Raw genomic sequence first — 12,346 nt, forward strand, 5'->3', positions numbered from 1 at the left:
TAAATAAGTTTAAGACAAATTGTACAGTCAGAGACCAATAGAAGATTTCTTGAAATCATTTCAGTCGCTATTAAAAAACCTGCAGTATGACTTCTCTACTTAATTGTAATATAAATGATGAACATTAGGTACATTTTTAAAGTTCCTTTCCTGACATGTTAGTATTTTGGCAGACTTATAAAATATTTCTTTTCAGCAACAAACTTAAAATAAGTTGTGTCAAAACTAACATAGCTTGGGGCGCCTGGGTGGCTCAATGGGTTAAGCCTCTGCCTTTGGCTCAGGTCATGATCTCAAGGTCCTGGGATCGAGTCCCACATCAGGTTCTCTGCTCAGCAGGGAGCCTGCTTCCCTCTCATTCTCTCTGCCTGCCTCTCTGCCTACTTGTGATCTCTCTCTGTCAAATAAATAAATAAAATCTTAAAAAAAAAAAACTAACATAGCTTTATCAAAAACAAATCAGAAACCTTTCTGAAGAAATAGGAGAAAAATCCTTCATTTCAGTGATATATGCTTACCAAATAAAACACAATCCTAACTTTGTCATTAGTAATATTTTCTTTAATAAAAGGAATTAATAAGTCGTAATGATCTATGCAAATATTTATTTCTAAAAGCTAATTGCAGAAATTCATAGTACAGAATTTACAATGACATTTTGGGGTTTTTTGGTTTTTTTTTTTGCTTTGATAAATTAAAAATACAATTATTGAGTGAATTATATCTCAGGGTGAACCATGCACTGAACTCTTTTAGAAGAAAACAAACAGGAAATGTTTCATTTAAAGGGAGTGTCTCCTCTGTATTTTCCACCTTAAACTCACCTGTGTTATTTCTTACAGATATGGTGGCAGGAGAAAAGAGATATGAAATATCTAGTGTCACACAGTCGTATAACCTCATCAGACATATATCTGATGTATGGAATAAAGTATCATTGATTCAACAAACACCACAGATTTAAGAAAGCCCCCAGCCTGATCCTTTTGTTAAATATATACCTAGATATCATGTGTCCCAGTTTCTTGGATATGCAAAGTTTTAGTTTACCTGTTATTTCCATTTTAACTATGAAACTCTTCAGTGAGGTAGAATGAGTTAGTGGGATACAAATAGGAAACTACATTAGAAAATTGTTCAAAACATGCTAATAAGAACTGCTGGTACCAAATATCTTACTGTTATCAGGCTCTGTACTAACCCATGTTTGTGTAGTATCTCATTATATTCACACAAGAATATAAATACTTGGTAAAAATCCCACAGCTAGTAATTGGTGGCCTAACTTCCAGCCAACCAAGTGACCAAACAAGAAGCAAACAAAACACATAAAGCAAAACCATAAAACTATAGCAACAATCAATATTCTACAGACTCTTTGCATGACAATCTCATTGAGCCACAACTGTCTTATCGGACATAGAAATAATTCCATGTCTTCTTGGACATTCCTGCAGAATAATGAGATCATTATTTTGAAATGGCTAACCTTGTTCTGGGCTTAGAGATAGTAAATAATGAATAAATTAGCACTTCTCTCCAATCATTTCTCTATAAAAGAAAAACAAAGTAATCAAATTTGAGCAAATCAAAACTACAAGTAATTTTTTTTATTAAACATCCAAACAGGCATTAAACAATTTAAAGGAAAGAAGCATTTGATGGAAAAAAAGAAATGGCTGCCAGAACATAACAATAGAGATGTTTCTGAACAGGTAAAGATCAGAGCAATAGAAAAGACTAGTTTATTTGGCCAAAGAAATGTGATTACTTTAAAAAATCAGCTTCTGAATAACACTAAGAAGGAAGACTACTGAGGTATAGTTTGTCAGTGAACAGCTGAATCAGTGTGGTATGGTAGAAACTGATAAGGGGAAAAAAAACAGCAGAGTCAAAGCATTTTTGACAGGAATATAGAATTCCCAAGGATGATGACAAGGTATGGACTAAAGAAAGCCAGTGACAGCTAAGGAGAAAATAACTGAAAGTCACTGGAGGTCACTCTGGCTCATCAACTTCTTATACAGAGCTACCTTTTATCACTGGAAGCATACACAGAGACATGGGTATATGTAAATACATATTCATGCAATAGTATATTAAAATACACAAATATATATCAATGCATATAATAGATTTTGTATATTCAACTAATATAAATTATATCTAACACAATTGAAAACAGATTGGTACAAAACTTTTAACATGAAATTAGTCTCTAGAAAGTGTGCATTTCTGAATTTTTTAAGATTATGAGAAATATAATTAAAATATGACACTTTCACCTGTGATCAGAAATTATCCAATTTATATGAGAAAGTCTACAACCTAGCATGTACCAGAAAAATCAATTTGACCATCTATTAATCTCCTTCCATTTTCCCCATTAAAAGATGAGAACAACAAAATAAATGGCCTCAGAAAATCTCACCCTGGTGACTGAGTTCATTCTCATGGGAGTCTCAGATCACCCAGACCTCCAGATTCCACTCTTTTTTGTTTTCCTGCTGATCTATGGGCTGACCGTGGCAGGGAACCTGGGCATCATCACCCTCACCAGTGTTGACTCTCAGCTCCAAACGCCCATGTACTTCTTCCTCAGGCACTTGGCTATCATCAATCTTGGTGATTCTACTGTCATTGCCCCCAAAATGCTGGTAAACTTCTTGGTTACAAAGAAAGCCATATCCTACTATGGATGTGCAACCCAACTGGGTGGTTTCCTGGTTTTCATTGTCGGGGAGATTTTCATGCTGGCTGCAATGGCATATGATCGTTACGTGGCTATTTGCAACCCCCTGCTCTACATGGTGGTGGTCTCTCCACAGATCTGCATACTGCTGGTGTCCCTCACTTACCTCTACAGTCTGACCACAGCACTGACTGTCTCCTCCTGTGTGTTCTCTGTGTCATACTGTTCTTCCAATGTAATCAACCATTTTTACTGTGATACTGTCCCTTTGTTGGCATTGTCCTGTTCTGATACCTACATCCCAGAAACAGCAATATTTATCTCTGCAGGGACCAATTTGATATTCTCTATGATTATTGTTCTAACATCCTACTTCAACATTGTCCTTGCCATTTTGAGGATCCGTTCTTCAGAGGGCCGACGAAAAGCCTTTTCCACCTGTGCCTCTCACATGATGGCTGTCACTGTGTTCTATGGGACAATTCTTTTCATGTATTTGCAACCAAGGACCAACCACTCCTTAGATACTGATAAAATGGCCTCTGTCTTCTACACCCTGGTGATACCAATGCTGAATCCCCTTATATACAGCCTAAGGAACAAGGATGTGAAGGATGCATTCAAGAGATTCCTAAAGAACCCTTGTCAGTCTTTCAAATTAATGTAAATTTAAAGCTTCAATTGTCTTCATAAAAGGGTTTCATTTGTTCCTAAAAAGTTAATCTCTATTAAGTGCAGAGGTAATAAATAGTTAAAAATTCCATGGATTTCAATGGGAAACTCTTAACTCTTTATTTTCCAACCTCAAATACCCAACTTTTGCTAATACAAAGATGTGTTAGTTGACCAAAGAAAGTATACCTATATAAGTAGTAAACACTAATTTCAGAATAAGCACCTTTTACAATGAAACATAATTTGCTACGGGCCTTTTATAATTTCTAATCAAGGAACAGGAAGTCTGAAGTTGAGGAAATTATGTGAAAACCAGTCCTTGGATGTTGGTCAAGGGTCAGGTCATCTTCCTTGCAATAGATCAGTTTTGTTCAACTGCAAACGGTTTTATTTTTACTTTTTGTTTATTTTATCTTTCAATTTGTTTACTCTTTAAAATCCATTTTTATCTTGTACTTCACATAAATTTATATCACAGAAAAAGAAATCTTTAGGATAAAATAAAAACTGAACAACAACAACAACAAAAAACGCTTAGATATACATGGGAATAGACCATGTAGCAAAGCAGAAGAAAATGCATGAAGGGAAAATCCACTTTTTCATTCCTCTTGTGTGGTACATGTACATAAGACAAAATGTTGATATTTATCCTGATACGATATAAAATTAATTTTCTCCAATCCTCTTTTTCTCCCTAACATTGTATAGAGTTAATCATCTGTGGTATAAAAATATAAAGCAAACACTACTTCTTTTTGCATTTTTGTTTAGTGTTTTGCAGTCAAATGTTAGTAGACCAAAAGGAAAAAAAAAAGTCATTGCCATTAAGGTGACACCAATTCTCAAGGGCACCATGTCCAATAAATAAACAAACAAGTAAATAAATAAATATTCATTGTTATTCTATGCCCTGTTTCTATCTGTGCATGCAAAATGCTACTAACATACAATGTAATGAGGGAGACGGGGTAAGGCAATATCTGGAAATAAAGTAGATTATGACATTCTCAGGAAGTCAGAAACAAGCCAAATATATGAAATGTGACACTTAGTTTCATAAACTAATTCCTAACTTTAGTTTTAAATTAGCAAAATAATTAGCTGAAAACAGAAAAGTCACACTGTGTCACGGCCATTACTCTTCACCACAGGCAGAAGTGGCAATAACTTGATAGCATTACCCTTAAAAATTTTTAAGTTTCTTTTTATAAATATATAAAAGTATATAGTATAGATAATTTACTTTCTGTTTGTCTGGTTTACCTATTGCTGTATTTGGCTGTACCAGCCTACATCCGTACAATTGCAGAAGTATATTCCTCGGCACAAAACCACTGTCTTTGAGTCTAGCTGTGAATGGAATTGGAGCAACAGGTCTAAACTCACCCTTGCATGTCTACCAATCCTATGTATTTTATTCAATGAATTAAAGTCAAGGATAAAAACTGTAGTGCTTTCCACCTTTTAACTTTGTTTAGATATGTGTTTTCTAAACATAATTATGTTGTCACTTGTATTAGTTTCCTACTGATACCACAACAAATCACCACTAATTCAGTGGCTTGAAACAACAGAAACTTATTATCCCACAGTTCTGAAGGTCAGAATTTCAAAATGAGTCTCACTGGGCTACAACCAAGATGTCAGCAGATTTTGTTCCTTCCTGGATGCCCACGGAGTCTGTTTCTTTTCCTCTTCCAGCTTCTAGAGACAACCTTCATCCCTGCTTGGCATACCCTTCCTAACAGTGATCCTATAACTCTGACCTCTACTTGCACTGCCACATTTCCTTCTGACTGAGACTCTCTTGCCTCCCTCTCCTTCTTGGGATGACGTTGGTCCCACTCAGAGAGTTCAGAACAGCCTTCCCATCTGGAGGTCCTTAACTTAATCATGTTAGCAAATCTCTTTGTATGGAAAGCACCATGCTCACGGTTCTGGGCATCTTTGACAGGGTGGGAGGCAGATTTCTGCCTCAAATAGCTATATATATATGGTGTGCTTTGTGAAACTAAGCAATCTAAAATCTTGCATGTCTCATTCACTAGTACTCAATGGGATGGTCTCATAAACCTTCCACTGATTGCCCCTCCTAAATTACTTAGCTACAAAGTTTGTCCTAAGTAATCTATGCACAAAGCCCTCTTCTAATGAAGGATAAGCAGAAAGTATTTAATTCAAAGGTTTCTTTTTTTTTATTTTTTTTTAAGATTTTATTTATTTATTTGACAGAGAGAGAGGTCACAAGTAGGCAGAGAGGCAGGCAGAGAGAGAGGAGGAAGCAGGCTCCCCGCGGAGCAGAGAGCCTGATGCGGGGCTCGATCCCAGGACCCTGAGATCATGACCTGAGCCGAAGGCAGCGGCTTAATCCACTGAGCCACCCAGGCGCCCCAATTCAAAGGTTTCTAAGTGTATGCACACATACACATGCACTCACATATCACTTGCACACATTTGTCAAAAAACAATAAAAAAACAATCAACCAGTCAGGAAAGTTTTTCAGCCCAGTACCAGTTTCCCATGAAGTAAGGTATGGAAAATAATCTATATATGAGAGCTTTAATCTCCAACTGATCAAAGCTCACGCCCTATGAGATGCTAAGTCACCTGTACTTCCGACTTATCCCTAACTAACCGCTGTGAAGGTTCCATGACATTTGTGTCCAGACAACAAAATCCCTCTAGTGGTGAGGGGACAGAGAAGACGCAAGACACAGCCATAAAGCAAAGTCTGACAACACCTGTGAAAGCTAGGTCACACCTCAAACAGCCACAGGACCCCTCCTTCTGCAGCTGCCACAGAAGCAGTAGCTTTGACCTGATTCCGTCTATAAGGATGCTCTAGACAGAAAGCATTACAAGTGCGTAAGTCTTGTGTGACAGACACTGAACCCTTTCAAGACCATGAAAATTAGAAAAACTATCAAACTTCCCCCAAATTCAGCATAGTAAATGCCATTTCATGAATTTAAACTCCAAAACTTACTGAAGGACTATTTTCACAGCTGCTCATTTTGTTTTGAAGCACCATGATCATATATCGCAATATTTTATTTACATCCCAGGAAATATGTCTGGTATTAATTTTCCTACTATAGTGATAATCTAAAAGAGAACAGAAATTGGTATGATTCTTTTTTTTAATTTAAAGTTAAATCAAGGAGACCATCTTGGTTACTCAGCATCAGAATCTTGATTTCAGCTCAGATCATGATCTCAGGTTGATGTGTTCAAGCATGCATGAGACGCAGCACCTAGAATGGAGTCTGCTTAGATTCTCTCCCTCTCCTTCTGTCCCTCCCCTCGTTCACCCATGAAGTCTCTTTCTCCCAGATAAATAAATAAATAAATTATTTTTAAAAAGTTAAACCAAGGAATTACAAGTATTGTAATGCAAATTGTCTTATCCCTTAAGGTCTAGGTAAGTTTAGGTTGAGCTGCTAAGGCCATCTCCTTGCACGTCCGTAAGTCTTCACCAGATGTCGATGTGACACAGGTTGCATCTGTCACCTCTGTGTTCCAAATGGCTATTTCCAAAAGCCACCTCCATGGACATGGGAAAAAAAAAAAAGCCTTCCAAGAAAAACCATTGAAAAAAAGAACTACAAACTCTGAAACAGAAGGCCCTGTTTCACTCAGTGAAACAGGAGACACTCAGGACTAGCACACAGCAGGGATGGAGATTAGCTGTCCACAGGGAGGGTCCGTGCTTTCAAGAGGAGTCAGGCTACAGCTCAGCCACTTCTCCACAGCTGCCAGGAGGATAAGAAGTCAGCTAGCCAGGTGCCCAGGAGGAAAAGTAGGATTTGGAAGTCACCTCCCTCCATTTACTATGAGATGTGTGTCAGTGTTTTTTCACATCAACAACGATTTCATCAGCGTTTTCAAGTTAGAGACATCTAGATAGTAACATTATACTAGAATTAATGTGTATCTGTCTCAGTTGTAATGTCTGAACTTCTTTGTTTACATGGATCATAGCACACTTTTTCTTTTCAAATCTTGACAAATACTTGGATTCTTTTAAAAAATAAAGTATTAAATCAAGGAAAACAATATTAGCTTTGTAAAGCTTACCTAATTTAATTATTTGCTGCAGCCTTTACCATTTGTTCAAGTGGTACATATTCATGAGTTGGACGTCCACAATGTGAAATGATGTGTACTGATGGTAGGATGTGTGCAGATAAAAGAAATCTTGGAATAGATCCATCCTTATGTAAATAAATGAAATGTGCTCTATTTATCCAAAAACAGGGCCTCAGGAGATACATCACAGACATGTTCATTCATGGGTCAGTGGGGACCACAAAAACAAAGTTGTTAATTGTGGTGATGCATATAGAGTCACAATTTGGGAACTAACTAAATGTCTCTCACTATGGCAGCGAACGTAGAGTAAATGGGGTAAAGAGACAGATTATAGCAATTTTATTAAACAGAGGCCAGTGAAATATTGTTTATGTAGAAAATGAATAAAATTCAAAAACATATAGTTGATTGAGAACCTTGAGGAATCGAAATAAGTCATGTTAACAACCTATGTGTGCACTTCAAAACATATATTATATTCGCTTTATCTAGCCACATTTCTTTTTTTAAAATATTTATTTATTTAATTTAGAGTTTAAGAGGGAGAGTATGAGTGGGGGAGGGGCAGAAGGAGAGGAAGAGAATCTCAAGCAGACTCCCCCCTGAGTGTGGAGCCCAATGCAGGGTTCAATCTCTCCACCCTGAGATCATGACCTGAACTGAAACTAAGAGTGAGACACTTAACTGACTGAGCTCCAAAGGCACCCCATAAAGCTGAATTTCTCATTGAGAACATGTATCAACTTTTGTGGAGGAGATACTTGTGTAGGGAAAGGAAACTGATGTAGGAGTGGGAATTAGGATGAGATTGAACACAGGTTGTAGAATTATGTATCATTAACTCAATTTAATCCCTTGGGTTAAAAAACTAAATATAAATTACTTTTTTTTAAAGATTATTTATTTATTTGACAGCGAGAGAGAGAAAGAGAGAGAGATCATAACAGGCAGAGAGGCAGGAAAAGACAGAGGGGAAAGCAGGCCCCATGCTGGGCAAAGAACCACATGGAGCGCTCGATCCCAGGACCCTGAGATCATGACCTGAGCCAAAGGTAGAGGCTTTACCCACTGAGGCCCCCAGGTGCCCTAAAAATTATTTTATATACATATTCCTAATTTTTTATTCCTTCTGAGCTTTTAACACACTATAGGTCATGTGTAAATAGTTTTGTCTTTATCCTCAGATATAAAACATGGAAGAATACATTGTGGAAAATGCTACAAGTTTATGTATTTGATAGATGATGAAAGCATGTATCTGAGAAATACTCTACTTACATCTAGACATTTGAGTGAATACAATAAAAATAACATCTAAGGAAAGCAAATAAATTGTATATATAAAATCAGGGTGCTTGGGTGGCTCAGTTGGCTAAGTGTCTGCCTTCAGCTCCGGTCATAATCTCAGGGTCCTGAGACAGAACCCTGCATGGGACTCCCTTCTCAGTGGGGAGTCTTCTTGTCCTTCTTCCTCTGCCCCTATCCCTACTCCTTCTTTCTCTTTGTCTCTCTCAAATAAATAAAATCTTTAAAAAAATCCTCAATAGGGAAATCAAAGTTACTCTGAATAATTAGCAAAGACCAGTGGCATCATTTCTTGCTCTCAGATGCTTTGGGAATAACCAAGAATTGCATTCAGGCTCTCAGGGGAGTGTCTCAAAGGGAGAAGATGTTCATAAATTCTTCTGACAGCAGTCAGGTCTAGTAATCACACAGAGGAACAAGAAGACAGTCTTCATTTAAGGTGAATAGATGGCATTGCTTATGTTGATTACTAGATCAACTGCAGTGATGATTTTGGATCCCTGTCTTCCATTTAAATGACCAATATGAGTATAGTCACCAAAGGCAGACTCAGTACATTACATCATGCATGTAAATCATCTCTCTTCATAACTAGGTTTTCTGGAGTAATGATATATGTTTACCACATGAGTATGTTCTTTGAAGGTGGTAAGGGACCTAATTTCTATTTGTTATTATTTCTACATTTATATTGAGATTGCAGACAATAAAAAATTGTGGAGCGGGAGTTAGTATTTTCCTAAGCTCTACTTACAATCCTCTTCTCTCCTCTTTCCCTCCCAACTTGTAGTACGTGTGCAGTGTTTTCAGTATGACCAACCCGTTTATCTCAGTCGAGGCTATTTACAAAATGTTATAGAATACTGATTGAGGTTGAGTGTTCTCATTTGCCTAAGAGGACATCCTTGGACTCCATGCCCATCCCCCAGGTCCTGGCACGGCTCTGGAGTTTCTGCTTCCAAACCTACTAAGAGTCAGGTTTGATGCTCAATTTCCTTGTTTCTTTCCAGGCAGTGCTTGGGTAGACCTGGTGGGAGGAGGCCACACAAATAGTCACTCAATTGAGTTTTAGAAGAACTCCACAGAGGTTTATAATATCACAATAAAATGAATGTTGAGATGAAGAGGTTTCCCAAACTGAAACCTGCTGTGGGATAGTCCTTGGATATGTTTACAGCTTAAGTCATCAGGCTTTGTCACTTGCTGGATCGTTGCTAATCAATGTTTGTTATTGCTTTACTATAAATATTTTGAATAGATTTTTGGATAGAGAAAATTTTATGAAGTACTTCATCTGTCAAATTAATATTGAATTTTTATTCTATTTTTATTTTATTTTATTTATTTGACAGAGAGAAATCACAACTAGGCAGAGAGGCAGGCAGAGAGAGAGAGGAGGAAGCAGGCTCCCCGCGGAGCAGAGAGCCCAATGCGGGGCTCGATCCCAGGACCCTGAGATCATGACCTGAGCTGAAGGCAGAGGCTTAACCCACTGAGCCACCCAGGTGCCCCTATTCTATTTTATTTTGAAATTTCTGTTTATTTAAGGGCATCCAGAGGTTCTAGCTGAGCACAACTGAAACTTTTATAACACTAAATTACATAATCCAGGAATTTATTTTACCAATTTGCTTAGGTTTCTGTATTTTTTCTCCAAAATGTCTTAACTTTTCACCTTTTAAGAGTAGGTATATGGCAGTTCATATTAGATACTCTATCATTATGGTATTTCTCTTTTATTCTTAATTTTTATAGCTTTTGTCCATTCTAAATGACATTAATTCTTCATCCATTAAAATGCTCCATTTTCTTTCTAATTCAGTTAGATAATGTGATGAATTCTAATTACAGAATTTCCAAAATTCAATCATCCAGCCAAACATGGGATCAATGCAGCTTGGACAATGGTCCTATAATTGTTACACATTTTTAAAAACTGATATCAGTGACATATTAATATTGTTTAGAGGAGATTATGTACTCGTGTGTGTCTGTGTGTGTGTGTATATATATATATATATATATAAAACATGAATATATGTGGGTTTGTGAGATGCATATATACCGAATATATTATAGATTTCCTTTATTATCATATCTTTCTTTTTTAAATCATGATTTTGTCTCCCAGAATGAATTATAGTGGGGTTCTCGCTTTTTCACTCTGGAATAGTTAGTAAAAATTATGGATGATCTCTTTTTCCATGAAATTTTGAGATACCTGTCTTTAAAAACAATCTGAAGGAGAAAGGAGTTGGAAAAGTAAAGGTCAATAAAGGGCAATCTTTTTTATTTTATTTAATTTTTATTCGACAGAAAGAGGGAGACAGGGAGAGAGGGACCACAAGCAGGGGGAATAGGAGAGGGAGAAGCAGGCTTCTCATTGAGCAAGGAGCCAGATGCAGGGCTCAATCCTAGGACCCTCAGGTCATGACCCGAGCCGAAGGCAGACACTTAACGACTGAGCCACCCACGCACTCTAATAAAGTGCAATCTTTAAATAAAATGTGTTAGCAGAAAACATTTCATGTACACATGATGAAAGATGAAATGAAGGTGTAAGAACAGTATTCAAATTAATCTTTCATTCATGTACCTCGTGCAATATTATTTGCCAACCTCTAAATATTTGAGATAGTATCCCCTACTTTAGAGTGATATTTCTGTCTGTTGCACTTATAGCAGTATACTGGATGATTTAATTAATACATTAAAAAATACAGTCTAACTTTTTCTTGTCTTTAAATGTGGTAGAGAGTACAACTGCACCATTAAACACATCGTTTCAGAGAATCAGTTCTAAGGTCAAAGCAAATGTGAGAATGCACCAAGTTCTTCCTTATTATATTGAATAACTTGCAGATGCAGGCTTTACTTGGTGTGCAACGTATCACAGATCGGAAACTGGAAAAATCCACATGCAAGTGCTAAATATTCAGATACATTATTTTAGAGAAAATAAAATGAAGTTAAGTGCATTAGAGTGGGCATGTTGGGGACATTTGCAAAGTTGCTTAATTATTATCTATCATCATAAAATATCATTAAACTGTATTTAAAACTCATAAAAGAATAGTGAAATGAGAGCACAATTTAATAAATCAAAGGGGTAACTGAATGGAAATACCATTAGATATGCAGAGTTCTAATGAGAAATGCAAATCAAAGTCTATTAAATGGGTTAATCATGGTTTACATGGAGGTTGGAACTAAAGTTTGCAAGGGCAAGAGGCAGAGTGTTGTTACTTTTATTATAATTCCTTCTAAACTATTGTATATTTAGCCAATTACAGGTATTTTAAATGCAAAACATTTTTTAAAAAATCAAGAATCACAGTTAGCATGTGGCACCAAAAAAAAAACCAAAAAAACCAAAAAACAAAAAACAAAAAGATTGCCCTATATCTTAGGTTGTAACACTTTTTAAATTTGGTTCCAGGTTCAATGATGGAGGTGAGTCTTATTTTAAATTAACCCATCAAAAAAATTGGGATTTATCTTACCCACAATGGCTTTGCCTCCTAAAATGTCAACAGACCTTGTCTCCTGAAACCCAGTGACTCTTGCGATGGTTGTTC

The 12,346-nt window shown here is 36.7% G+C and overlaps 1 protein-coding gene across 1 annotated transcript; it reads left to right on the forward strand.

The window, feature by feature from the left end:
- Window positions 1-2,411: 2,411 nt before the first annotated feature.
- On the forward strand, window positions 2,412-3,359 carry LOC123949136 (olfactory receptor 8J2-like). Its single transcript, XM_046016482.1, has one exon. The coding sequence runs from the start codon at window positions 2,412-2,414 to the stop codon at window positions 3,357-3,359; it is 948 nt and encodes a 315-aa protein (XP_045872438.1).
- The last annotated feature ends 8,987 nt before the right edge of the window (window positions 3,360-12,346 follow it).

The sequence above is a fragment of the Meles meles genome, chromosome 8, assembly GCF_922984935.1.
Source record: "Meles meles chromosome 8, mMelMel3.1 paternal haplotype, whole genome shotgun sequence".
Classification (NCBI taxonomy): Eukaryota; Metazoa; Chordata; class Mammalia; order Carnivora; family Mustelidae; genus Meles; species Meles meles.